The following is a 27,050-nucleotide window of genomic DNA, read 5'->3' as shown; positions in this document are numbered from 1 at the left end:
TGGATCATTATGAGAGCGGTGGGTAGTAGGACTGGGTGATGTTAAGATTTTGGGATCACGATGTATCGTCACACTAACATCGAGATATTTTTATGCATCTCGATGTTTTGATTTATTAATATTTATGTTTAGTAAATTTGTAATTAGTAAGTTCCATTTATTTTTGGAATAAGCGTTGCATTTTTAATATATAAAGGAGTGGGTGTCTACAAAATAGCTGGTAAAAAAAGCAGCTGAATTGTTTGTAAAACAATCAACAGTATTTGCACACACACACAATTAAAAAGAAACCGTTCCATAACTGAGAAATTCAAGAACACTTCGATTCTCAGTCACATTCGAAATCATTGTGTCAGCGAAACGATGATTCGATATTAAAAAAAGACATGGAAATATAACAATCACTGCATGGAGGAAAATGCTCTTTGCACAAGCTGGTAGACATTGATTGAGAACATGGCTCAACATCTTAGTAAATCACGATTTCCGATGCTTCGAAAAATTGTCTATCCAAACATCGGATCGGCACAGTATTTTCAGAAGTATTACAGAAATTTATAAACATATGTTATTCGTTCTATTTCTTTTAGAAATCAAATGAAATTACATAGTTTTTTTTTTCAAGGAAAAATTTTTTTAAACCTAAATGCATGAAAAAACTTAATTCATGTAACTTACGTTATTGTGGTTATAATGTAAGCTCGTGTTGCTCATCTGGAAGTTTATAAGCACAAGATGAATAGATGATTGTAAAAATAACTAATTAATTTATTTTTGTAGGGAGTTAGAAACATGAAAAGGTACCCCAACATAGAAACGAGTTTTTATGTCTTATATACTAGTGAATTGGAATTATATTTTAGTTGTGGTAGATATCTAAAATAACTGTATTTAATAAACTTTGTTTTTTTAAATTACAGTTAAATTCAGCGAATATAAATAATTGGATATGTTAACCCAGAGCTGGTTTAATTCTATTTTTACATTTTTTCATTCCTTTTTAACAAGTGTGAAGTTCGGTATAGCCAAAGACAGGTTATTTCAATTATTGTACTAGAAATTGAACTAACTAACAAACAGACTTGTGAGCCTGTAACTTGCACATTACATTCACTCAAACTTGAAATTAACAAATAAAAATTAGAGAAATGATGCCTTCACAGTGCTTTTAAATTGAATCAAGCTATGATTATTTCTTAAAAATACAGTGAGGATGTTTTTTTTAAAAACTTCTGCTGGAAATATCTACTAAGTAATAAAAATATTTTATTAATAAAACAATAGCAAAAAAATAATGTGACATTTTAATAGCATGTTTTATTGGAATAATATTTTGTAGAATTAATTCTTTGAACTTTTAATGTAAGAAAAATAAAAAACATAACCTGTTTTAGTTTACAGATGTTCTTGATTAAATCAATCTTTATAAAAGAATAATGTGAAACATTTTATGAAGATTATGTTAACAAAGACATATTATTAAAAATTATTTTTTGCTTGGGATTGTCTTGCGTCTAAATGAATTTTTTTAATAGTGTCCAAAGTATTTTCTAATTCACTGAAAAAGTTCTCAAGATATAGTGCAATAAGTAAAATTAAGTGGTCCATTTGGACCCTATTTCCCAGATTGTGGCCCTATATTTAAGGGGTCAGAGAGAAATTATAAACCAACAAAAGAAAAAGCATGCTTATTCTGAGATAGTATGTTTTTGTGTCAGATTTCGTAACTTAAAATATCGTTGGCACTAGCAAATTAGCATATTTGAGGTCACCCCCTTGAACCATTAAGAATGAGCTCTAGTATGTTATAATCAGAGATCAAAAATCATTAAGGATTGGGATACTGGACTGTGATTTGTATTAGTTGCTATTTAGTACGATTTTGCTGTTACTTCTTAGATGTATTGTTTTATTATTCTGTTTATTTAATAGCTAAAAGAACTATAAGATTATTAGTTTTAACTGCAAAAAGTAAGCTGTTTTTGTAACCAAGCTCGAAAATCAAAATTGAACATCAACATTCTATTTTTAAAGTACATTATTTATATCATAATTTGTAAGAAAAAATAGAGTTTTAAATAATTTCCATTTAAATATAATTTTTCAGGTTGTTTTTAGAAAAGGAATTTATGAGCGTTTTGTGGAAGATAAATTGCAACAATACGTTGATTTGTGCTCTGTTAGCAATGTAAGTATCATTATTCACTATTTTATCTCTAATACGCATAATAGTTGTTGATCCGTTTCTGATTTCAAAACACGAATGGTGCCAGCAAATAAAAACTAGTCTTCGGTTATTATTGATTGAAAAAGTTCTATCATAAAAATAAATAATTAAAAAAACTATTTATTTTTGAATAATATAAAATTCAGATTATTTTCTGCTCCTTGTTGAACATGAAAAATATCAATAAATTTAAAAGGTTTGTTTTGAAGGCTTGCATATACATTTAAAAAATCCTTCTACAAACCTTGAGAAAGATAATTTTAATCACCATTGCATCATTATTACTTACATTGTTTTATTGGCAATAGGTGTCAGTAAGTAATGATATTCAGGGTAAATATTTTTACCATCTGTTACATTTATTTCATATAAAAAATGTCACCAATGCGCTTCAAATTGTTGCATGCTAAATCTAATCAAGAAAAATTTCTACACTTAAATGTTTTAGTGAGTCGTTACAAATTCCACATCCAACTTGCACCAACCACAGTGCTGACTCAAAATATCCTCAGTGGTTTACGGATCATGTGTTAGAGTCCCCTTGCCGTCAAGCTAACCGTGGGTGGTTCTCGTTGTCTTTCTCTCCATGTAACGCAAATGCGAGTTAGTTCCGTCAAAAAAGTCCTCCACGAAGGCAAAATTTCTCCCAGTACTTGAACCAGGAGTTCCTTTGTCTTCTGGATTGGGTTCAAAATGACGAGGCAGCGTAGTTGAACATTAGTAACCCAAATTTGGGTCTGCTGTTATAAAATGAAATATATATATAAGTGTATAGAATATTAAACAGAATTTTATAATAAAAAATGTTATTTCTAATGACACTTGGACAGCCTTCTTACAAATGAGGTGAGGAAGATTGAAAATAAGTCTGTATCTCTTGGATAAATCCACTCATTCCACTTCCTCAATTTAGACATAGATCTGAAAGGGAAGGAAATTTTCTCCAGAGCTCTGTCCTGTTCAGCTACCCATCGCAGGACTTTCGATTCCACAGATTTTACAAGCACTTGTATTGCATGTACTTGGTATAATGAAAAATTTTTGTAATAAACAAAATTTGTTGGAAATCTTTTTTTTTTTCTTCAAATTCTCTTATGGAACCTGCAGTTTATTTATTTTTGTAAAACCTTGAATTATTATAATTTATCTTTTCTGAAACCTTCCCAAACCGGAATGATCAGTTATGATCATCCAAAAATTTTGTTAAATGTTTTCATATATTTAGAATAATAATAACATTGGTTTTCTAGGTAAGTGTTTTTTTGTTGTTGACCAAAAAATTTGGTTATTACATTCATGGGAGATCTACACATGGTAAAGCAGATGTAAATATGAAGGAAATGCATGAGTTCCTTAGAAAAGAAGAAGTAAGTCCTTGCATTTGTTTTAAAAATTGAATGTTTGAAATAAATCAGAAAAAAAATATTACATTATCTCCTGACAAATTTTATATTATCTAAGTTGGTCAATTCTAGTGATTTCTCAAAGAAGCTATTATTAGTAAAAGCTATGCTGTTATCAATGTTTGTTGATATTCTTACCTTGTAATAAGATAATTTACAACAAAAATCTTGACCTATAACGGAAAAAGGTAGTAATTTAACTTATTTTATGTATTTTTCGAGTATTACAGTACGTTAGATTCAGCAGAACATTAAATCAAAGAGTGAAGACAATTCTATGTTTTTCAGGAAATGTTATAGAATGTAGGAATATCTGCAGTCAAAAAGCCTGAAATAGCTTTCTCTGTTCCTCTCAAATAACTTTTGTTATCTTTTACTGTACTAAAAGATGTGCTACTCTGGAATATGTTTTAATCTATGCACTTTGGCAGGGAGAGATATTCCATATACACGGATCTGTCCAGGTCAAATTTACTACCGTTTTGTGGTACCTTCTGCAATTCAAATTTAGGAAAAACTTTCACAAATTGCTTTTAATAAAGCAAGTTCTAAGATTCTCCTCCCTGCCTCTTGAAATTTTGTTTTTGTTCCCCCTAAGAAACAATAAATACCGGGTTAATTCCGCATATACAAATAGGTAGCACATGCTTGGTCAGATAGTGTGGTATACTAAGCCTAACCTGTCGCTTATGCCATATTATAGCGAATTTTTTTTTCTCTGAGTTTTTTTTTTTTTTAATTAAACAAGCAATTTTTGCAAATTTTACCGGAAGTTGAAATTCAAACATTATTCTAAACATTCGAACATTGTTCTAAATTTATTCTAACAGAACTTTATTTTTTCATGAAACATTTTTTCTCTGTGAAATTTTTTTCTATGTGACCCCATGAAGAATGTTCTCATAATGAAAATTAATGTACGTACAAGTACTGTTAAATGCATGTTTGTTTATTTTTTTAAATTCAAGTTGAAATTTAACAATGACTTTTATGAATTTTGAAATTTGGATACAATTTTAAGCCCGAAATTTTACAATAGCAAAATTATTTTTGAATAGATGGGGGAAAATATATAAACATTTACCAGTCATAAAGAATCCTTGTTTGTAGTGACAATTTTTGAAAATATCTTCTTTACCCTATTTTTGTGTTGATTTTTTAATATAATTTTTAATTTTCACAAATTACGTATTAGTTTTCACAAAATAGGTACCTCTTATAAAAACTTAGACAGACCCCTGGTATATGTTTAGTGCTGTTGGACATGCTCGATATTTATTTATTTATGAAGGAAGGAACATTCTTTTAATTTGCACTCTTCTGTAGGAAAATTGATGTTGCATGTCCAAAATTTTATAAGAATTATGATGAATGTAGTTTTATTATAATGATATGACAGCTCTGAAGTTGATTTCAAAATTTTTAATTGTGTTTTAATACTAAGAATGATTTCAGGAAGACCTGTGTGGCTATCGTGGATTACTACCAGATACTCAACAGCAGACATTTCAGTTTGTTTTGCCTCCTGGTGTTCATGATCAGTTCATCAGGCTCTTACTTCCCCTTACATCCGTAAGTTTCTTTCTCTCATAAACCCTCTAAATCATTTCCGATCATCCTTATAAATTTTTTTTTCTTATCTTCATTTACCAAATAAACTTGTCATTTCCCCTCTTTTTTTCTTTCAATTCTATGTTATCCATGGATGGTTGACTGATTGTTAACAATAGCAAATTTCCTAAAACCGAAAGAAATTTCGAAAACTTCCGGCGTATCCCTCCACTTATTTTATGCTTACGAGGCGATGTGTGAACAGGCTTCATATTCTATTCAGTTTTATTATGGTGATTTATGTTAAAATGTACCATTCATAAGAATTTTCTGTCATTTATAAATACTAACGGATCGTAAGCTTAAAACAAAATTAATATCACGAGTTAAAGTGAAAGGTTAGCCATGTTTTTAATGTTATTTGGCTATATTTGTGTAAAATAATGCTTGTTATATTTTGTTTAACATCATAGCAAGTCTTTTGAACTCGTTTTGGTGAAAGTTAGATAGAAATAACGCATTATGTTGTATAATAATATTGGATAGTGCGTTTTTTTAAGCTTTTCATAGGTGTAAAAATCGGTTGGAAGTAGTAACCTGGAAGTCTTATGACTCATTTTAACCCCTAGCGCCATCTGCACTTATCTTTACACGGACAACCATCCCTTGTGGAAATACAGGGAACTAAAACAAAACATAATACACAAGTTGAAATTTTAATTTTTTATGTGTAAAAAAATATTTAATTTAACACCAGCTTACTATCTCAAATCATCTCGGGCAGATGAAAAAAGTAGAATATTAGTCTTTGTTGTATATGTTCACATCTTCATAATCTGAAAACTTCTCTGCGTTAATTTCGCTCATGAACGCGATTTTTTAACTCTTTTTCTATGTAAATTCATCAACCTTCGTGTATACAATTGTACGAAATACACCTGCAGCCCCCACAAATAGCAATTGTCCCAAATAAAAATTGACTAACTTCCAATCACAGCAGATTATTTTTTGTTTTTCTTCCGGCTGAATAAAAATGAGATAATACAAAACGTATTGACAAATTCTGCTATGCCCGAGTTTACTCGGGATAATAAATATTTGCAGCTTATACATACCCGAGTTCACTCGGGATAATCAAGGAAGGAGTTAAAGAGCATACTTTTAGGAATGAAAGAGTTTTTACTTTAAAAAGTCGGTGCGTAGCGTTTTTAAAAAGTGCTTAAAGGTGCTTATTTTTGTTTTTTTAAAACCCTTAAAGGTGCTTTTTTTCATTGGGTGTTTTTAAAAAGTGCTTAATTTTCCCTTTTCCAAATTGAGATTTGTTCTTTACCGTGTTGATTTTGGCTCCGAATTATGCAAAAAGACAATGTTCACGTTGTTCTATTCAACGTTTTCACAATTAATTCAACTCCAATCTATTTTGGTGCAGGGTCAGTCCATAGCGTATGAAAGCGCCATTCGATTGACATGATTGAAAAAATTTGTCAATTGTCAAAAACAATGACAAAAGGTTTGTTTTTTATATGGCGGTTAAAACTAGATAAAACCATCAATTGTTAAAAACTTTCCAACCCTGTCTAGTTATGATATTTTTTTAAAGTGCTTAAAAATACTTTTTGAGTGCTTGAAAAGTGCTTTAAAGGTGCTTATTTTTTGCTGAATAATTTGTCTACGCACCCTGTTAACAATCATTTCATCTGCAATCTCGTGTTGTCTGTCAGCTCGTTTTCCTGAGTTGTTGGAAGATAAAATTCAAAATTTTATCGGCACTAGTTTTAAAAATAAACTAAAGCAAAACAAATCCTCGAAATGTTTGATAGCTCGGTTAAAGCAGAAACTCAGATAATCGGAAATCTGCTGTATTTATATCAGATTAACTTAGTGTTATCAAAGGTAGAGTTTATAATGTTTTGTCAAAGAAATTTGAGTTGTGAATATTATCATTGAAAATAATTTTTGCAAAATAAGATTTTAAATAGAATTTAAAACTAGTGTCTCTCTATTTATTAAAATAAAACTTACTGCTGCTGTCAGCGCTGTTTCAGAAAATATCTCTAAAAACTAATAAGTGAAAGATTATGAATTTTTGTGCATTTCTAGAGTAATGCTTGAAGAACACTCTGATATTATTGATATGGCTTTTTGGGTTATTTTATGTCAAAGTTGAATGATAGTTCTCTTTTTCGCCCTGTAATTATGATTGTCTTGCAGCCAGGCACTATTATGTTTGAAAATGAGTGATTTGACTTTGTTCAAATTTTGAATGAGAGTTGGAAAAATTATACAGTTTATATTGATGTTTTTTTTCTTCTTTTTAAATTTTCTATCTAATATCTAATCACAATATCTATCCAATCATCTTAAATCTAATCACAGTAAAATTATAATTTTTTGCAACCCATTTTCTTATGACTGAAGATAATAATAATAAATAAATAAAACATTTATTTTTAATTTATTTTGGTAAAATAAAATAAAATTTAAAATGTTTGAGGTTTTTGTATATGATACTGTAAGATTAACAAAATAAATTATATTTCTTTTTGTTTCTTGGACAAAACCAAAATAGAGTATTTTCCTTTCTTTTGAAAAAAAAACAATCTTTTTCTCGGCTTATTTTAAATAGGGAGTGTTAATATTTATGAAACAAAACAGATGGTTTTTCATGAACAATTATCAATCCACTCCAATATCTTGATTTTTTCCCCTTTTATTCGTCTCAAAATGTGTTAAATTTGACGGTACAAAACGAGAGCTTAGAATTATGAAATTAAAAGAATGGGATGTTATTTAATAGATATAATAATTAGCTTTAAATATATATTAATCTGGTTATATAAATTTTTGCATTCATTTCATTTGTCTTTCCTTTTAGTATAGCCAGGCTGCTGACCGTATGCAAGGAGGTAAGAGTTCAAGGTATCTTTACTTTTACATTGTTTATTCATAAAATATTTATTCCCTTTCTATTTTATAGTGGGCGGACGTTTGGCTAAAGTTGATATCTCCAGAGTTGCCAATACTCACTATATGCTCAATAAATTTCTCTCTGCCTTTATTGATCATGTAAGACAATATTTCTTATTTTAAATTATTTCTTATGTTTTGAATGTACAGTCGAACCCTATTCTAGTGAACTGTCCAATATATATTATTCTAGAGCATTATGGGAAATTTGTAATTTTGATGGTTTGCTTGAAATTATTAAGTCTATAATAAATCAAGTTTTAAAAAGAAAAATGAATCAATTCATTTTAATAAAATTTGTACTTTTCAATTGACTACAGTTCCATTTTAAGTATAGTTTATCAATTTTGGTAGAGTCGGGGTGGGATTTACCATTAAGCACACTAATCTCGTGCGTAGGGCACCAGAGGTTAGGGGGCGCCACAACCCTCCAATGAAAAATAAGAATTCTAGAAATATTTTTTCACACATTTTAATTCGATTACGAGTTCTCACACACACTCATGGTTTAAACTAAATTGCTATTGTGTTATATTTATTTCAATCCTGCGAAAGCAAAAAAAAGTTGTGTGTTGTTAAAGTTGTTAACCCATCACAAAATGACCCATGCTTTTTCTTAACAGACGACCACCTAGTCGACGAATAGCTGAGACCTGAAATACAAAACTAGAGCAAGAAGCTAAACAGGTTGATTTTCTACACTGACGTGTCAAAGCATCTTTTTCATCTTGCGGGACCGATACCTGCCCCCCTTATACTTTTCTCAGCGAAAAATACTATTTCTTTATATACTGAAGATAAGCTTAAATTGTCCTTCGTTGTGAAAACTTCTCTTACCGAAAATTGAGAGGTTCCTTGATTGACATTTATTTTTAAGCCAATCACGTGATTGGAAGCTACATCAATTACTACTTTTCGTCGTAAACATGCAAATTAAATATACATTTAAAACTGTAACCCATTTTAGAGTGCGAATCGATCATTGTGTGTTTTGTTAATTTCATTGTTGAAGGAGACTTAGCTTGATTTTAAAAGTATTCCTCTTTTTTAAGTTTTAATAATGCAACGAGGCTATAAGAAGAAGCAAGAAACCCCCAGAAGACTTCACGACTGGCGTAAAAAGTAACAATTTATTTTTATTTAATTTAACTTGTGTTTCCCCTTCCCACTTATAGATTATTGAAAATGTTGTTAATGCATGGTGCGTTAAAAAGTGCTTATTTTTGATTTTCGATTTTTAAAAGCTCTTAAAGGTGTTTTTTTTTTCATGGGGTGTTTTTAAAAAGGGCTTAATTTTCCCTTTTCAAAATTAGATTTTTTTCTTCTTTACCATGTCGATTTTCACTGTGTATTATACGAAAGAGTGGTTTTCACATTGTTGGATTCAACGTTTCCACAATTCATTCGACCACAATCCATTTTGGCGTAACATTGGTCCGAAACGTTTTAAAGCGCCAATCATGTTACATATTTGATGAAATACTCAGGAGTCTGTATGTGCTTCTATTAAACTGAATTCAGTGAGATTCTTGCACTCTCTTGTGCAGTTCTGCATTTTGCAAGATATTCTCAATTTCAAGCTTCATTTTCCACCCTCTGAAATCTAACCAAAAAACCTATCGATTTTTTTATGGCGGCTAATGTAATCAAGAAAAGAGTTCTTTGTCAGTAACTAGTTATTTTATCATGATCATGCAAAGTCTTTGAAAATTATTTTGCATTTTATTAATGTATATAGTGCTTCAAAACATTCTCTTAGTGCTTGAAAAGTACTTTAAAGGTGCTTATTTTTTGTTAAGATATTTAGCTGCGCACCCTGTAATAGAATTTTCATTTCTCATTACTTTAATTGATTGATTTTAAATAGATTATTTCAAATGCAAATTATGTATACTAGTCAATGGGAAAATTTGATTCAAAATTAATGTGGAAAGTGGCTTATTTTATAATGTAATGTGAATTAATTTTATTTTGAACAAATGAATAATTTATTTATAAGAGAAATCTGGTGTTCTAATCCAGCTCACGTTGAAATGCCCAAGTTTGATATACTGTGCGCAAACTGAAAAGTGAACCTCAGAATAACTTTCGATCTAATCGAATGATCGGATATTTGCATATTCAACCTAAATAGTTCGGGGACTTGACCTTAAATATGTTAATTAATTAATGCTGGCAATATTTTAAGCTATGAAATCAGTCACAAAAAAGTACTTTCTCTGAATAAAAAAAAAATTTCATTTGATTTAGTATTCTGTCCCTTGAAATATAGGGAGAAGTAGCCGTAATGTGAAAAATATGGTCCCAATAATTTATACAAGAGATTGATGAAAAGTTTTACCCCTTTGTATTAATTTTGCTTTTTGCATATATCGTTAAATCTCTGAAAATTGGTAATCTAATCAAAAAGTTTTTGCGCACCATTATAAAATTCATTTATCCGTATATAATTCCACGTAAAATATTAATTATGATAATATATTTTATCTAATGAAGGGAGTTTGAATTGTAAGGTATTACATTCTTAAGTATTTTTTTACATTATTAAGAATTTTATAATTTCAAACATCTTTTGATTTGCTTAAAAATTTCTCGTAATTTAACGGAATGCTCAAAAAGGTGAAATTAGCATTCAGAGGTCAAAACAATCAATTGTCCTCCTGCTCAAAATACTGCGACCCTTTTTATCCCAGGTTGCAGGTTTATCCTAGCATCCATATTTTGAGTGTCCGAATTCCAAATCTGCGGAAACTATATATGTTTATTCAGAGAAAGTACTTTTTTGTGTCTGATTTGGTAATTTATTATATCATTAAAATATTGTTTGCGCTAATAAATTAGCACATTTAAGATTTGACTTTTTAACCCATTAAGATTGAGTCGTACGTGAAAATCCAATTATTTAATGAAAAGTTATAGTTTTCTTTATTTTCATAATTAAGTTTTTAATTGTATTCCTTTAACAAAAAAAAAGGATCAAATTCTACATTATTTTTAAAGTTCTAAAAAGCTTTTACTCGGATGAAACCGGTTTGCTTTTGTTTGTGTTAGTCTATTAAATGTTTAACATTGTAATGCAATACGTTAAAAGTAAATACAAATAGGAAGTACATCAAAAAAATCTCCTGAATAAAAATGCATTACATATATGATTAAATATAAAAGTATTGCATATAAACTGGTGCAAAACATGTCATTATTAAAAAACTGCAGTGCGTCTGATAGTTAGGTCTAATTATTATATTATACTATTATGATAAATGTTCTATATTTATACAATATATCGTCTAATTTCACCAATTGATACACTAACGTAAACAAGTGCAAACCAGTTTCAGTCACATAAAATCAATAAAGCTGTATAGTATCAACTGATAATAAAGATTTTACATAGAATATTATAGTGCATCTAATAAATAGGCGAGGACTGTACTTGCATTATGTTTAATGTTTTGGTTTATGTATATTTCATGATAAACAAGTATTACTATTTTTAAAATCATTAATTTTTCCAAAAAATCCTTTATTTTTTTCTTCAAAAAAGTTCTTACATTTTGCTTTGATAAAAGAGTAAAAACTCTGCCCTAGTTTAACCCTTTGCTTACGGTGTACCATGTTGTACCGTCACACGTGGTCCATATTTTGTTCCAGTCTTATGCAAAAGGTTAAAAGTGAAAAGCATGCGTAGACATAGTGTGAAGGGGGGAGGGGGCACTAAAATCAGTGCTTGCATGGGTGAGTGAAAACCTGGTATTGTCAGGAAATTTGATTTTAACTCTTAAAAGTGGGGAATAGTCAGGGAAAATTGCAATTTTTTACTAAAAACCTGGAAAATTCCTATATCATACCTGGAAAACACCAAGTCTTAGAGATGACAGCAAGAGTAATCAGTTATTGAGATTACAATTCCAACATCTTTTACAATGATTTTATAAAATTTCTTGTTTTAGTGAGACTTTTCCATGTTTCCATTCTCATTCTATGTTTTTGTTTAGAATGGGCCAAACGAAGTAAAAAAGAAAAATAATAATAAGTGGGAAAAGATATAAAATAAAAAAAATAGAATAGTGGGTGTAATAATCTTAATTTTTGTTCAATTATTAAAGAAAGATTTTTTTAATGATGCAATCAATTGTGGAAAAATTTGCATTTTGACAAAATATTGGGGTTGCACATTTGTGTTCCCCACCCTTGAAGTATGTGCTTTCCACATTACGCCTATGTGCTCAAGTAAAATTTGACATAATGTAACGAAAAGCTGTTGTTTGCAACTCTTGCAAATTAAAAGGTAGGAAAAATAAAAAAAATATAAAAAAAACTGAGGAAATGAATTACAAATTTTTTAGGTATTCACTATAAACATAAGGTTAGTTAAACGAGGGGGGGGATGTTTCTTACAACCGAGTGTCTGTTCTATCCCTGGTTCATTAAAACAGGGTTTGACTGTATTAATATTTCAAACTAGTTTTACTTTAAGCAATAGGACACTATCTTATGTAAACATTTGCAAATATTATAGAAGTATGTGTTATATATTTATTTTGATATGTTAGTTTTAAGGAAGTTTCTGCATTATTTTATTTGTCCTTAAACTAATTAAGAAATTCTAATCAAATAAATAATTTTGTAATTAAGTCATTATCTTGTTTTTATGAAATGAATGCATGATATTAAAAGTAACCTAAAAACGTTTTTAGAAGTTTGTGTGCCCGCAAATTTAATATACACTTAGTTTTGTTCTTCTGATGTTATGCAATGCAAGCAAAAATCTAATTAGCATTCTTTGTAATGAAAGTTCATTTTTTATAATTTCTCACTCATTTTTACTAGAAGCTTTTTATATCTCGTTAATTAATTCTATCGAGGGTTTATATAAGTCGGCAGTCGAATGTGACTTTCTGATATATCCATGTTAACACTTCAGCTGATTTCCCATCTTATACTATTCATGACATTATTATCGAAATATAAAAATTAGTTTATCACTCAACGCTTTATTTTACGATCACTCGATAAATATTTATTGTGGAATAAAACTCACATTGAAATGAATTTTTCTTCTTCTGAAACCATTTTCTGCTACTTTTTTTATCACCTAAGATTAAAAAAATAGGAATACTTGATTAAAGCTACCTCATACGGTAATAGTTTTAATTCTAGTTTATAGCTAGACTCCTTTTAGTATTCACTTTCTATATTAATCTATTCATACAAGCATTGTAATATATTATAGCTTTTATTAAAACTGACAAAATTAATTTTAATCAACAATAAATAGGATTTTTATCGAGTAAAGTACACATTTAAAATTTTAGTTTGCATTCTTGTTATTTTTTGACATTTTGTTTAATTTAAAGCACCCATGTTTAAAAAGCGCAGCTGTGATTGAGAATCACAATGGTTGCTGTGGTAAAAAGAAACTGCAGGATGTGACATCCATCCATGATGTCATACTAATCCCTGCAGTGAATGACAGTTATTAATTATCAACCTCAATCTATACATACTGCCATATTGGACTATCTGGAAAAGGAATTCTTCTATTTGAGTAGCGTATTTAATATCAGTCTGCGATTTCTTCTTCTACATGATCTATTTTTTCTCACATGTTGCTGTAAATCAATAAATGTTATGTTTGATTTTCCCTTAAATTTTTAAAATGGATTAAACAGTTTTTTTCCCTCTTCAAATTTTATACGTTTGATTATTCAAGTGATGCAGGACCCATAGAGGCAACAAATTTTGCTTTTAAAGGGTGCTTAAATCACCATGTAAAAATGTTTGTGTATGTTTTATTTTTCTAATTCCATGGTATTTATTTCTAAGAAAAATTTCCTTTTGTAACAATCATTTTCTTAGGTTACCATTTATCAAATTTTAAAAAAAAGAAAACAGTCTTCAAATATTCAGTGCTAAAAATGTATTTAAAATTTTTTATTTTATAACCGCCGTTGAAGAGCTGGCCCAATTTTTTTTTTGGGTTTACAACTGCGAATGTTCAACTCTGTAGCCTTGTCGTTTTGAACTGGATCCAGAAGACAAGGAAACTCCTGGATCAAGTATTGGGAGAAATTTTGTCTTTGTAGAAGACTTTTTGAGTAAACTAACCCACATTTGCTCTACATGGAGAGGAAAACCTCCCAGGGTTAGCCTGATGAAAAGGGGACTCTAACCCATAATCTATCGACCTCTGGGGATATTTTACGTCAACACTGTAGTCCGTGCAAGCCGGATGCTGAATTCGTATTTATCAGCCATTGCTGGGTTCACCTCATTGGAAGACGAACAGTCTATCCCCTGAGCCATCACGGAACTGTTTAAAAAATTTTAAAAAATTTTTTATTAATAATGATAATAATTTTTATTTATTATTATTGTTTTTAATAGATCTGCTGTGGGAGCTTCTGTGGCACTTTATACAAATTTCCTGTTCTTATGATTATGATTCCTTTTGATTGCTTTCTTTATAGCTTACAATTCTATGCTAATTTGTTTTCTTTTACTGACTTAATGTGTTTTTATTTCCAGTCATTTAAAGATATAGATTATGTTGTCAAGGACAGAGTATTGCTGGAATATCTGTTTGATATTGAATGTTTTGAAGTGGCAGACAGAGGATATTTTTACAATGGTAGTTTTTCTTTTTTAAATTTTCTTTTTAAAAAGATTATAATTTTGTTTACTATAACAACACTGTTTCATATTTTAACTATTCAGTGCAGAGCTCCCAAAGAGTCAAATTTTTTAGGATGGAATTCTTAGTCACAACTTTGATAAATTGTATTAAAGCTGAAAATAACCATTCTAAAAATTCATGATAGCTCGTCACTTACTCAACGATACACAAAAGCCAATATTATTATTGCAGTCTAACTTCAGTTGATCATTATTTCTCTGGGGTCCATTCACGGAGTTTCAACGGGTCAATGGAACAGGGAAAACCTGGAATTGTCAGAAAACTCCAAAAATCAGGGAAAACTGGAATGTTTTACAAAAAAAAAACCTGGAAAATTCCTATATCATACCTGGAAAATAACCAGTTTTAGAATTGTCAGTCACTGAGATTTGAGTTAAATAATTCTAACATTTATTATAATTATTTTATAAAATTCTACTTTTTAGTGAAACTTTTCCATGTTTCCATTCTCACTCTATTATATGTTTTTGCTCACAAAATCTAATATTTGATATTTCAAATAAATCAAAGTTTTCTGATGAAAAATTGCATGGTATATATAAAATATGGTATGGGTTTTCAAAGAGTGTCACCCATGCAGACAAGCTACAATGATTTACTTCTCAAGAAAAGGGAATGCTGGGCTTTTAATGGATAGTTTTAACTAATCAGATGAACAACTAAATTAATTATTCAAGACTAATTGTGCTCCGGAAAAATTCCGGATTTTTCGCCAACAGCGATCCGGAAGTTTCCGGAGGTCGAAGGTCCAGACTTTTCAAAAAATCATTGTTCACAGAAGTTTCCGGAAATCAAATTTTTAAAGGTGGAACTTAAAAACACAATTTATTTTATTTGCTTGTAAGGGAGAATCGGATACTTTATAAGCTTATATTCATGATTAATATTAAATTTTTTATCAGTAAATAGTTATTATAATCATAAACTCAGGAAAGAAAGACATATTTGTAAATTTTAATTACTTCTCCAGGTCATCATAGGTATGTGTAAAATGTTAAATATATTTTAAGTAAACTAAGAAATATTGAGAAAAAGGAGAAAAAAAACCTTGTTTTAATTTTTTTTAATTTAAACTGGTTTTTTTTTTTTTTTGAACTCAAGAAATTTTTCGGAATTTTGACTTGGGCTGACAATCACCCCTGATTATTGGAAAGAAGTATTATGAAAAATCGTAGAATTAAGTTTTTACCATCAGGAGGTCTCACATTCCGTGGAAACAATTAAGCAATTGTATCACAGTATAATGGAAATTATTTGGGAACTTTGGAACTATTGAGTAAATTTAACCCCCTTTTCTTGCCGTACATACAGAAAACTATGGAAATAAAGGCAAAGGATTTGTAATGAACATTTTTTTTTTGGATTTTATTCCAATTGAAAAGCATAAATATAAGTTCTTTTCGAGGACAAGCATGTAACTCTCCAAATATGGTCAGCAAGTTCTTGGGTTTACGAGCAAGGTTAAAATAGAAATGTCCCACCGCAATTTTTGATTTGAGCCTAGCACATAGCTTAAACTTAATTGGTGCACAAGCCGTGGGAAGAGTCTTGGAGATAATAGATTATTTCCAATTTTTACAGAAACTTTACACTTTTATCCTCCAGTTTTACCCATCGTTGAAGTATTTTGACAGAATGTTTAGGATCTAGGCTAGTCGTAAAACGTGCATCGGATACTAAACTAGACTCGATGTTCGTGGCCTTCTATTAAAAATAAAAATTTTCTTTAAAATTACCTTGTAAAAGTTCCCCAAATAATGAGAAGTCCCTGTAAACGTAAAAACTGCTCTAATTGCATTTTACACAGTCAGTCAGCGGTGACTGATGTCACCTATACAATAAGTTCAGTCACTGCAATGGTCTGAACGTTCAGTTTTGTGCACTTAAACTATGATTGCTACCAGGGCCGTCTTAATTGCATGCAGGGAACAAAAATGTTTTAGATCTCTATAACATGCCCATACTGTTTAAAAACGAACTTAAAAAACATAAAATAAATCATTTTTAAGATATGTATGATGCAATAATTTTAACAAATTTAAACACATCATGATTACCCCCCCAAAGACTCAAATAAAGCATTTTTAAACTATGCATAATTTTTATTTAAAAAAAAAATTTAAATGTTAACCTGTCAATTTCAAAACCATGGAAGTTAATTAAAATAGTTTAGTTAAATAAACATAAAGGTATAAAAAAAATTCAAAGGGTATGAATGTCAAACTAAACAGTTATGAAGACATCTTTCAATGCAAATACCTAAAATTTTCATTGGAACGTAGAAAAATTGATGTCAGTTACCCTTTTTAAATTTTCTTGGTGATGGGTGATTGCATGATAATCAATCACTATTTGTAGGAAAGCCCATTTTATACAATCGAATATATTTATTTTAAGAAATACATAAGGCAATGATTAACTGTTTTTCAATACAATTTATGAAAAGTAAGATTGTCAAAGCTCGCTGAGTGTGCCCATACGTGAAGACGGTTTGCTTCAAAATCTACACAGTCTCAATGCAGAATTGTGAAAATTGGGTAGAAAAATATCCTTTTTTTTAAACCTAATTTGTTTTTTAATTCTTTTAGAAATTAATTATTTCAAACAAGATGTGTTAAAACTGAGCATGATTTTGTGTTGCAGATGATGGTCGTTCTTTTTCCAATGTGATGTTTTATGGGAATGAATCTATACTCTTGTTATTTGATGTCCTCCTCTTCACTGCCATTGATATTGCATCAACAGATTTTGTTCTTTCTGCCATCCTCACTTTTCTTATTGCAAAGGTCTATTTGTTTTTAGTTTTGTTTACTTCTCTTTCAGGGTTGTCACCCCACAGGAAAAACCTGGAAAATACAGGGAACATCACCTAAAATAACAGGAAATTTTAAGTTTTTCTTTACAAACTGGGAAAATACAAGGAATTTTAATATTTGTTTTTGTCTTTTAAATCACTCAAAGCAGCTGTGAGACCATGATATTTCAGCTATACTAAACTATTTCATTTAATAAAGTATGTTCAGCTGTTTTTCCCTCAATTAAAACTAATAAATATAAGTTAGCTCAGACAAGAGCACAGTAATTATTGTTTCTTCTTAATATAGTAGTGTGTATAATATGTACAAAGAAAACACAGGAACAGATGGTGTAAAAACAATTCATGAATGATAAATAAATAAGTAATAATGTTTTTTAAACTTCCTAAAACTAGATCATTGATACCTGAGGTTCTTCAGAAAGAGCTCTCTCAATACAAACCACTCATAAATATTTTCAATACATTTGAATCTACTTATTTGTTTTTTTAATATTTTGGTATTTTTCGGGTTCTCTTTTTTTGCATGCGGTTACTGGGAGAGGTTTTAATCTCTACTGAAGGTTGTTCTTCAGTACAAAATCTTCCCACACTGGCTGCAGTCAGTGTGACCACATGGATCAGTTTGTGTAGGGTCCTTGTTAAAGTGCTCGACTTAGCGTGCAGGTCGTCAGGCTACCGTAGCGGGGGTGCCATCCCCTCTGCGGAGGATCAAAATTTTGATGGTATATCTTCGGATCATCCTCAGGGATGTTTCCCTAACTGTCGCCTATAGCCCATTGTGCGGCCTAAATGAACTACTACTACTCAGTACAAAGTTTTTGGAAAAAATTCTGTGCTTCCAAAAGTGGTCATGAATAAAGGAGGTCGTTCCTGGAGGTTTCACTGTATCTACACAACACAATAAATATATATATACGTAGCATATTTGTCTAGGTGCGCAGCATTTTAAAGAAGTGCTTTTTTTATATCCGTTTTTAGAAAGTAGTTTTTTTTTTCCTTTGGATTTTGTAAAAAGTGCTTAATTTCCTTTGCTTGAATAATTTTAAATTATGTCCTGATGGAACTTTTTCATTGGTTACCAAATACGATTCTGTACAAAATTATGGGAAAGAATTTTGTATACTTTTTATGAATACTTAGTATGAAAGTACTAATTTAATTGCTCATATCTTGTTTAATTTTTAACGAACTTTTTTTTTTAAATTTTAAAATGATAATTTTGTTATTAATAAAAAATTGCTTAATTTTTTTTTTACTTTATTAAATATTTTTAGTTATAGCGAAAGAAAAAATAGACAAAATTAGTTTTTTTATTTATTTAAACTGTTTGTATTCCCATTAATATTCAAGCTAGGCTAATGAAATTTTATGCAATTGTTGTATATAGTAAGTAGCCAAAGTAATCAAAGCAAGTTACAAGTTTATTGCTGTATTTTATGACAGTGGCTATTCAAAAAAAAAACTTTTTTTTTTTTACTCATAATTTATATCTAGTCCATCAAGCCTCTGAAGCCTTAAAACTACACTGATAATAAGTATGAGAAATCGCATCACCTAAACACCTTTAAAGTTATAAAATAATAAGTGTTTTTTGAGAAATTTAAAATATTTTGTGTCTCATCATTTGTTGTAGGGTTATGAAAAAACTTTAAACAATTGTAAAAAACTGCATACCTTAATTATATATTCTTAACCTAAAAAAGTGCTTAAAAGGTGTCCATTTTTATGTAAAAAAGCGCACTCTGTGCATTCTTCCTGTCCTCCATGCGTAACATATTTATTTTACTTACTTTTATTCAGGTTCTTCAAGGTTTGAGGCGGAGTGCTGGAAGACGTAATTTAGTGAGGAAAGCTTTGATTGATGAGCGATTCCTGACATAACAAAGCCTTCTGTAAAATACTTTATTTAATGTTGAAATTGCAATTTTTACTTTAGTACGAATGCAGTTTTAATTTTACTTGACCATTTTATACTTTCCATTGTAAAATATTTCATTTTGAATCCATCCATAAAAGTGTGCTAAATAAAGAAAAAAAATATTGCTCATAAATTGTAACATTTCTCAAAAATGATAAACTTTTAAAATCATCAGATAACCCTCTACTTCCCTAATAAAGAACCAAACTTTTTGGAGCCATCTAAATTTTTCACCTTATTATATCCCTTCCCCTCCAATGGTCAGTCAAAATATTGTTCTCTCCATTTTATTGATTTTCTCACAATTTTATGTCCATTATCTGATGTGTTAACTTTGTCATCTAGCTGTTAAAAATTCATATCCTTGCTGGCATTAGGGCGGAATTCAGATAAATTTATGCAATTACTATGGTTCAATTAAGCCAATCAAAAGCCTGCATTTTTGCAATGTGTAAAAATATAAACTTTTGATTGGCCAAATTTGTCCGCCTTCATTGCGAAAATTTAGCAGAATTCGGCCCTTAGAAAGCCATGAACTTACAAAATATAGATTGTGTTCATACGATAGATCAATGAAGAGACTCGCATAAAGCTGACAAATTTTACACTGTACTGATATTTTGTTGAAAAAAAGTTCATTAAAGAAGGAAACGTAAAATAAACTTTCTATTTTATTTGGGGGCCTCCTTTGATGTGGGGGCCCAGGGCAACTGCCCTGCATGCCTCTGCCTTAGTCAGGCTCTGTCAGGGGATAATAGATTATGTGAAAGAATGTGATTTATGATGCTATAGTGGATCCCGTATTCACCAACACGGATTACCACCGGGTAATCTATGGGTAAGAGTAAAATCACGAGTTTAGTGCGAAACGTTATTCTCCAGCCGAAATTTCGCCAAACTCGCAGATTTCATCGACAGTTCTGACTCTCCGGGTAACCCTCTGTTTTTGCCAAGTTATCGAAGGGTAACCTATTCACGAGGAGCTTGTAAACAAAAAAGATGGAGGATTCTATCGCTGCGTTTGAGCTTGAAAATCTTGAATTTCTTGAAACTGTTGAAAGAAGGGAAAGATATGTCCCAACTATCAGAAATAATGACCTGAAAGAGTTAGATGAAATAGACTTTTTTGAAAGATATTGTTTCTTAAAACCGACGATTGAAGAACTGATCTCCAAAATTGGCAGTAAGTTGGAATCTGATACAGATCGGAACAATGCCTTAACTCCAACGGAAAAAGTTTTAACTGCTGTAAAAGATTTTATGAATTTGGAAACCAGCAAATAACATGTTTATATTATATAACAGCACGTGTTTATATTATATACAAAGTCACATGGTTTTACCTTGCCCAATCAAGGGCCTCGTTATATTTCCTGCAAGAGTTAAACTCGAGTTGTGAAATCCTCTGTTGAAAACGGTTGGAGAATAAAAAGCGAGGGTTAATCCGAGAGTAACTCTGAACCTTGGATATTCCGATCCCCGAGTTACTCTTGAATTTAACTCGGCGTGGTGAATACGGGTGTAAAAGTTTTGTGGAAGGATCAGAGTTAAGACATTATCCAGTAATATTTTAAGCGTGTTTTATTGATTAACCAACATTTATTTAATGTTTTGTTTATTTTTACAATTAATTAATTACCAGTGAAGATTAACAAAAAAAAATTTTCCTGACACTATATTGAAGGATATGCATTTATAAAAAAAAAAGCAATATTACATGGTGCGTAGCATATTTAAAAAGTGCTTAAAGGTGCTTATCTTCAATTTTTGTTTTTTGAAAGTCCTTAAAGGTGCTTTTTTTCCTGGGGTGTTTTTAAAAAGTGCTTCATTTTCAGTTTTCGAAAAAGAGATTTATTTCCCATGTCGATTTTCGCCACGTATTATGCAAAAGTGTGCTTTTCACAATGTTCTATTCAACATTTTTAAAATTCATTCAACCACAGTCTATTTCGGCGTACCATCGGTCCATAAGGTATGAGAGTGCTAATCATTTTACATGTCTATTGAGCAGGGATCGTTGAGACTCTTGCACTCTCATCTGCAACTCTGCTGCATTTTACAAGATATTCTCAATTTCCGGCTTCATCCCCTCCCCCCACCGAAATCGAACCGATAAATCTCTCGATCATTTTATAATGGCTAATGTAATCAAGAAAAGAGTTCTTTGTCAGAAACCAGTCATTTATCATGATCATCTAAAGTCTGTGAAAATTATTTTGCATTTTGTTAATGTATGGAGTGCTTACTTTTTGTTGAGAGATTTGGTATTAGTACTTCTCATCCAAATTTTCAATTAAAAATAAAATAACTGTAAAGAAATATTCTCAAAGCAGATCTTTTTCATTTTCAGTGTCACTTTTTTAATCACAAAATACAAATGTGCCCATCCTGAATCTGTAAATGCCACTGTTGGACATAAAAGTAAAATTTCTGCATTACAATAACCTATGAACTTCTCAATAATTGTGACTTTCCTGCCTTGTTCCTACATTTTTGAGACTAGAATGATGACACAATTAATTAGGATTAAATAAATAAGTAATGACTAGAACTCATGAATGTGAGGGAATTTTAAACACTAGATATTTAATTAGCTCTTAAAATTAAATGCTCTGACACATCCTTAGGGCACATATTTCTCCATAAGTTAAGGATTGATTGCATTAAGACTTGAAATGAGAGTTGCAAATTGTTAGGGATCGCACCAGCTATGAAAACTGAGTGGTCCAATAGGACCAAGAAGGTAGTGGTTCAAAAAATTGAGAGGGTAGACAAACTTGAGAAAAATCAAACTTTACAATTCAGGGGTCTGTCCAGACATTTTGTGAAAAGTCCGTTTTTGTAAAATTGTGGAAAAAAAATGACTCGTAATTTGTAAATATAAAATAAATTTGTTATTTCAATTTAATAATCATTGAAACTTTGTTTGATGTTTTTTTTTTTTTTTTTTCATAAAGTAAAATATTTTTTTTTTTTTTTTGTTTCATTTCAACTTAAGTTAATTCTTCATCCCAGTGATACTTAAAACATCTGCTTAAAAACATTTTATTTGTGCTCAAAATGTTTTTCCAAGCCTTTTGCGTAAAAGTTCTCCAAATCTATTCTAATTAATCTTAGATATATGCCACATTTTTCACTCAAAATCTGCTCTAAATTTACAAATTTCTTTGGATTTTCTCGAAAAATAGTTGTTTTCAATTGGTTTAGCCACTCTTGTATGTGTAAAATTGCTACCCCAAAACACAAGCATTTATTTTTAAATGAAACGTGCGTAAAATGACACTCTGAATAACGTTTGATTTAAGAATAGGTTTCTTACTGATTCAACGATGCTAATTAGTTAGTGCAGTATACCGGGATGGCTCAGAGCGTTCGCCTTCGAATTAGGCGAACCTAGTTTGAATCCCAGTCGATATAAAATCCGCATGCCCCGACCCCCTTGCCGTCAGGCTAACCGTGGGCGGTTCGCATTGTCTTCCTCTCCATGTAATGCAAATGCGGGTTAGTTCCATCAAAAAGGCCTCCACAAAGGCAAGTTTTTCCCAATACTTGATCCAGGAGTTCCTTGTCTTCTGGATCGGAAATGACAAGGATACGGAGCTAAACATTAGTAGTCGTAAACCCAAAAAATTGGGTCGGCTGCTCAACACCGGTTATAAAATATAATTACTTAGTGCAGGTTACATTTTGAGATACGAAGTTTATGCACATAATTGTACTTTCCCTTAATAAACATACCTTTTTCTTTTTTAGACAAATTCGGATTCTTAAAATATTGCGGTAGCCTCCATCTGGAAAATATAGTCCCAATATTTTAAAAGCAGGAGAGAAGCCCAAAGTTTTTTGATCCATTTATGTTTGCATAGTTTAATAATTTGATTCCTATTTTTATTGTTTCTCAATAATCGACTCACTCAATAGTTATAAAGTAAGTTTTAAAAAAGCCTAAAAAGTTTTATGATCTCCATTATGAGGAATATTTGCTCTGTATTACATAGCCATTATATATAATGTACAACAACATGTGAAAAATAACACTATTGAAATCTTAATGAATAACTGAAAACTATTTGATTGCAGACTGAGTTGTCAAACAAATTTTGATTTGTCCGATAGAGACATTTGTTAAGGCCTCTGATGTTTCTAAGAAAAGCTCTACAAACTGTTAATAATGAGTGTGTGCAATTTTATAAAACAATTTTTATCTTCAGTCTACAATATGTACTCTAAATCAGTTCCGAAAATGAAAAGAAAGGAAAATAAATTATCTAAAGAGACTTGCTCAGGACAGCAAATAAATATTTTCGAGTGGTAGTTTATTAATGTGTAATCCTTAGTTTAAAAAATTCAATTTATTAGGTTTTTATCCCCCACTATTTCTAAATAATTCTTATGTAATTCGCCACTTTTTTACATGCTACACCAGTGTTTCCCTACGTGGGGCCCACGCCGCACTGGGGGGCAATTCGAAAATGGAGTTTTACCTATTTGCTCCGGGCCATTTAAATACAATGCTAGATTTCGGTGCCAACATTGTAAGAAAAAAAGCAAATTCTTAAATAATTCGGTCAATGAATATTATAAACTCGTTTGATGAGACCAAAATATCAACTGGATTTTTGACGTCGTCAAGTTAACTAACCTCCCTGCGGCATATGGCAGGATCCGCGTAGACCCCTTGACGCTTTAAAATTTCGCTAAACAATGCAGTCGTTCGCATCTGAATGGCCCGTCGCAACTTCTGTAGTGTTTCGCAACATTCAGTGATAGAAATCAATACCATACTATGTCCTTTATGCCTGCAATGCAACAGTAAAGTCTTTATTTACTGCTCACACTTCAACCCATAATTGTATTCTTGAGGCTAGTTATGAAATTTCTTTATTCATCGCTAAATTTGGAAGAAATCAAAATATAGGAGAGAATTAAATAAAACCGTCAATATCGGCATTTCTTAAAACGGTTCTTGAAAAAGATGTAAAAGCTATGTCACTCAATAACAATACTGTTAGAAGAAGAATAGACGAAATGAGTGAAGATATTGAAAAACAACTTGTTGACAAGCTAAAAACAAGAAAATTCTCAGTGAAAATGGATGAATCAACTTTGATAGACAGTGTGGCAGTATTGATAACTTACGTAAAATATATTGATAAAGGGCATTTTGCTGAAGAAATGTTGCTCTGTAAAAGATTAGAAAGCACCACTACCTCCAAAGATATTATATAATAAGCTAAAAAAACTACTTAGATGTCAATAATATACTAATGAAAAATATATCATCTTGTGCTGCAGATGGTGCTCCTAATATGATGGGCAAGAAAAATTGCTACTTAAAATTGATGAAAGATGAGAATCCAGAAATGATTCTTGTGCATTGTGTTATTGCATAGGGAATAAAGTTGTGCATAGGGAAAACTTGGTAGCTAGAAACATCTCGCCTGCTCTAAATGAAGTACTTACATTCAGTAATAAAGTGTATCAATGCTATTAAAGCTAATGCCAAATGTGAGCTCCTCTTCAAGCTGTTTTGTGAAAAACAAAATGCAGACCATGTGAGACTTTTACTTCACTCTGAAGTAAGATGGCTCTCTAAAGGGAACTGCTTAAAAAGATTCATGGAACTGCTTGAGACTCTTAGTGATTTTTTAAGCGACAAGCCTGATATGAAGTATCTGTTAACAGTCGAAGGTAAAGCATTTGTGAGTTATTTTGCCGATATCTCTGAAAAACTAAATATATTAAATAAGCAACTTCAAGGAACAAATAGAACTCTTGTTGATACAAAAAGGAAGATATTTGGTTTCATTACCCTTATTGAGTTAAGTCTGAAAACAAAAACTTGGATCAGTTTAATTGTCCCCAAAAATTAAAAGTAAATGATGCCGCTTTTACTTGTTATTGTCGATCATCTGAAAATTCTATCGGCTGATTTAAAAGAAAGATTTTCTGATTTAAAACAAATAGATTTTTCAACACGGATGATGCAGCCAATGTTAGTGCATTTGTCTGTTATATGAAATGTGCAGTATCAAGAAGAATTCTCAGAAATGCAAAATGATAAGTAAGTTAGAACTTTATTTTATATAAAAGGAGTGATGGCATGGCTTTGTGAGGAAACAGAAATCAAATACCCAAATTCAACCAAATATGCAAAAAAAACTATTGTTACTGTTTCCATCTTCATATTTAACTGAATGTGGATTTAGTGCTGTAAATGATTTACTGGTAAAAAAAAAAAGGAAATCGCCTGGATATAACACAGTGGGGAGACTTGAGGCTGAAGCTAACCAAATTGGAAACTAACATAAAATCTCTGTGCAGCAAGCGCAAGGATCTCTCTAAATTAAAATATTAAATTATTAATGAAAAATCTTTGTGAAAATTATTTGAATTTTAGTTTTTCATTATATGTCGAAATTTTACTTACTTTGTTTCGTCAACAATTTTCAAGAGATTTCTCACTGAAACCTATCATTTAAGTTTCTTATGTGAACAATTCAATTTTTTAATTATTAAAAATTATGTGTATGTCACATAGGGGGGCATAAGAATTTAAGAAAGGCTTGAGTGGGTCACGGCACAAAAAAAGTTGGAAAACACTGTGCTACACCGTTTAAAAAGTAAGCAAAATTAGTAAAGTATTTGAAAATTTAAGTTAGTAGTTGTTTACCGTTTTTTAAATTATCCGGAGCAGTTGGTATCTCTATATATTGGCGTGAACTGAAACTTAAAATGACCTTTTAAACTCTTAAAAGGTATCACGAAATCTTGTTTAAGCTGTACTGTATCAAAACTTAATGTAAAACTAAATTTTGTGACTTTTCCAGTCAAAGTGAGAAGGAAAAAAAAAATGGAGTCTCAAACTTTTATAGGTTAATCTATTATTCGTTTAACTGATCAAATTTTTATGTTTTGTTTTTTTAAGCAATGCAAAAAATACTGATTTGACTCATTATGTTCTTTTCGAATCGTTGTCCTTTTTGTTCTAAATGAAAGAAAAGTAAAATATAAAAAAAAAAATTTGTGATTGCTTTATTAAGATCACTGGTCACCCATGGGTCAAATGCTTTGACTCCGTTAAACATTTCAAATCATGGGTTGCTGTCTCAATGGATGTCTGATTGATCCTGCAAGACGTCCCAAAATACTTTTCCGTCTTTAAGCATTCGTATTAAAAAGAAATAAAAAATAATATTTTTAAAAACCACGTTTTTGCAGTGGAGAATAATAATTAAAATGTGAAAAACGTGGGGCGCATGAAATTCATAACAGTAATATGTGTATATATATCTGTAATTGTATCTGAGTGTGGATGTGGAATATGTTTGTATATATGCATGTGTATGAGTAAGAAAATATGTATATGTACTGTTATGTATTTCATGCGCCCCACTTTCTTTGTTTTTCACATTTTTGTTTTTTAATTATTATTCTCCACTGCAAAAACGTGGTTTTTAAAAATATTA

At 30.5% G+C, this 27,050-nt stretch overlaps 1 protein-coding gene across 3 annotated transcripts in view; it reads left to right on the top strand.

Annotated features, from left to right (window-relative positions):
* LOC107445535 (meckelin) overlaps nt 1-19,714 on the top strand; it is a 78,248-nt gene extending 58,534 nt beyond the window's left edge. For 2 of the 3 annotated variants that reach the window (XM_043050132.3, XM_043050129.3), the window contains exons 22-29: nt 2,108-2,188; nt 3,478-3,594; nt 5,086-5,202; nt 8,057-8,087; nt 8,159-8,247; nt 14,677-14,779; nt 17,489-17,631; nt 19,464-19,714. In XM_043050132.3, the coding sequence (XP_042906066.2) occupies nt 2,108-2,188; nt 3,478-3,594; nt 5,086-5,202; nt 8,057-8,087; nt 8,159-8,247; nt 14,677-14,779; nt 17,489-17,631; nt 19,464-19,544 (762 nt within the window). In that variant the 3' untranslated portion in view covers nt 19,545-19,714. Of the gene's footprint in view, nt 1-2,107; nt 2,189-3,477; nt 3,595-5,085; nt 5,203-8,056; nt 8,088-8,158; nt 8,248-9,200; nt 9,271-14,676; nt 14,780-17,488; nt 17,632-19,463 lie in introns of all 3 variants that reach the window. The other variant, XR_011636682.2, reaches the window with a different exon arrangement.
* Nucleotides 19,715-27,050: the final 7,336 nt, after the last annotated feature.

The sequence above is a fragment of the Parasteatoda tepidariorum genome, chromosome 1 (genome assembly GCF_982258835.1).
Source record: "Parasteatoda tepidariorum strain Cologne lab strain chromosome 1, Ptep-v5.0, whole genome shotgun sequence".
NCBI classification, from domain to species: Eukaryota; Metazoa; Arthropoda; class Arachnida; order Araneae; family Theridiidae; genus Parasteatoda; species Parasteatoda tepidariorum.
This window is presented reverse-complemented; position numbering and strand designations above follow the sequence as displayed.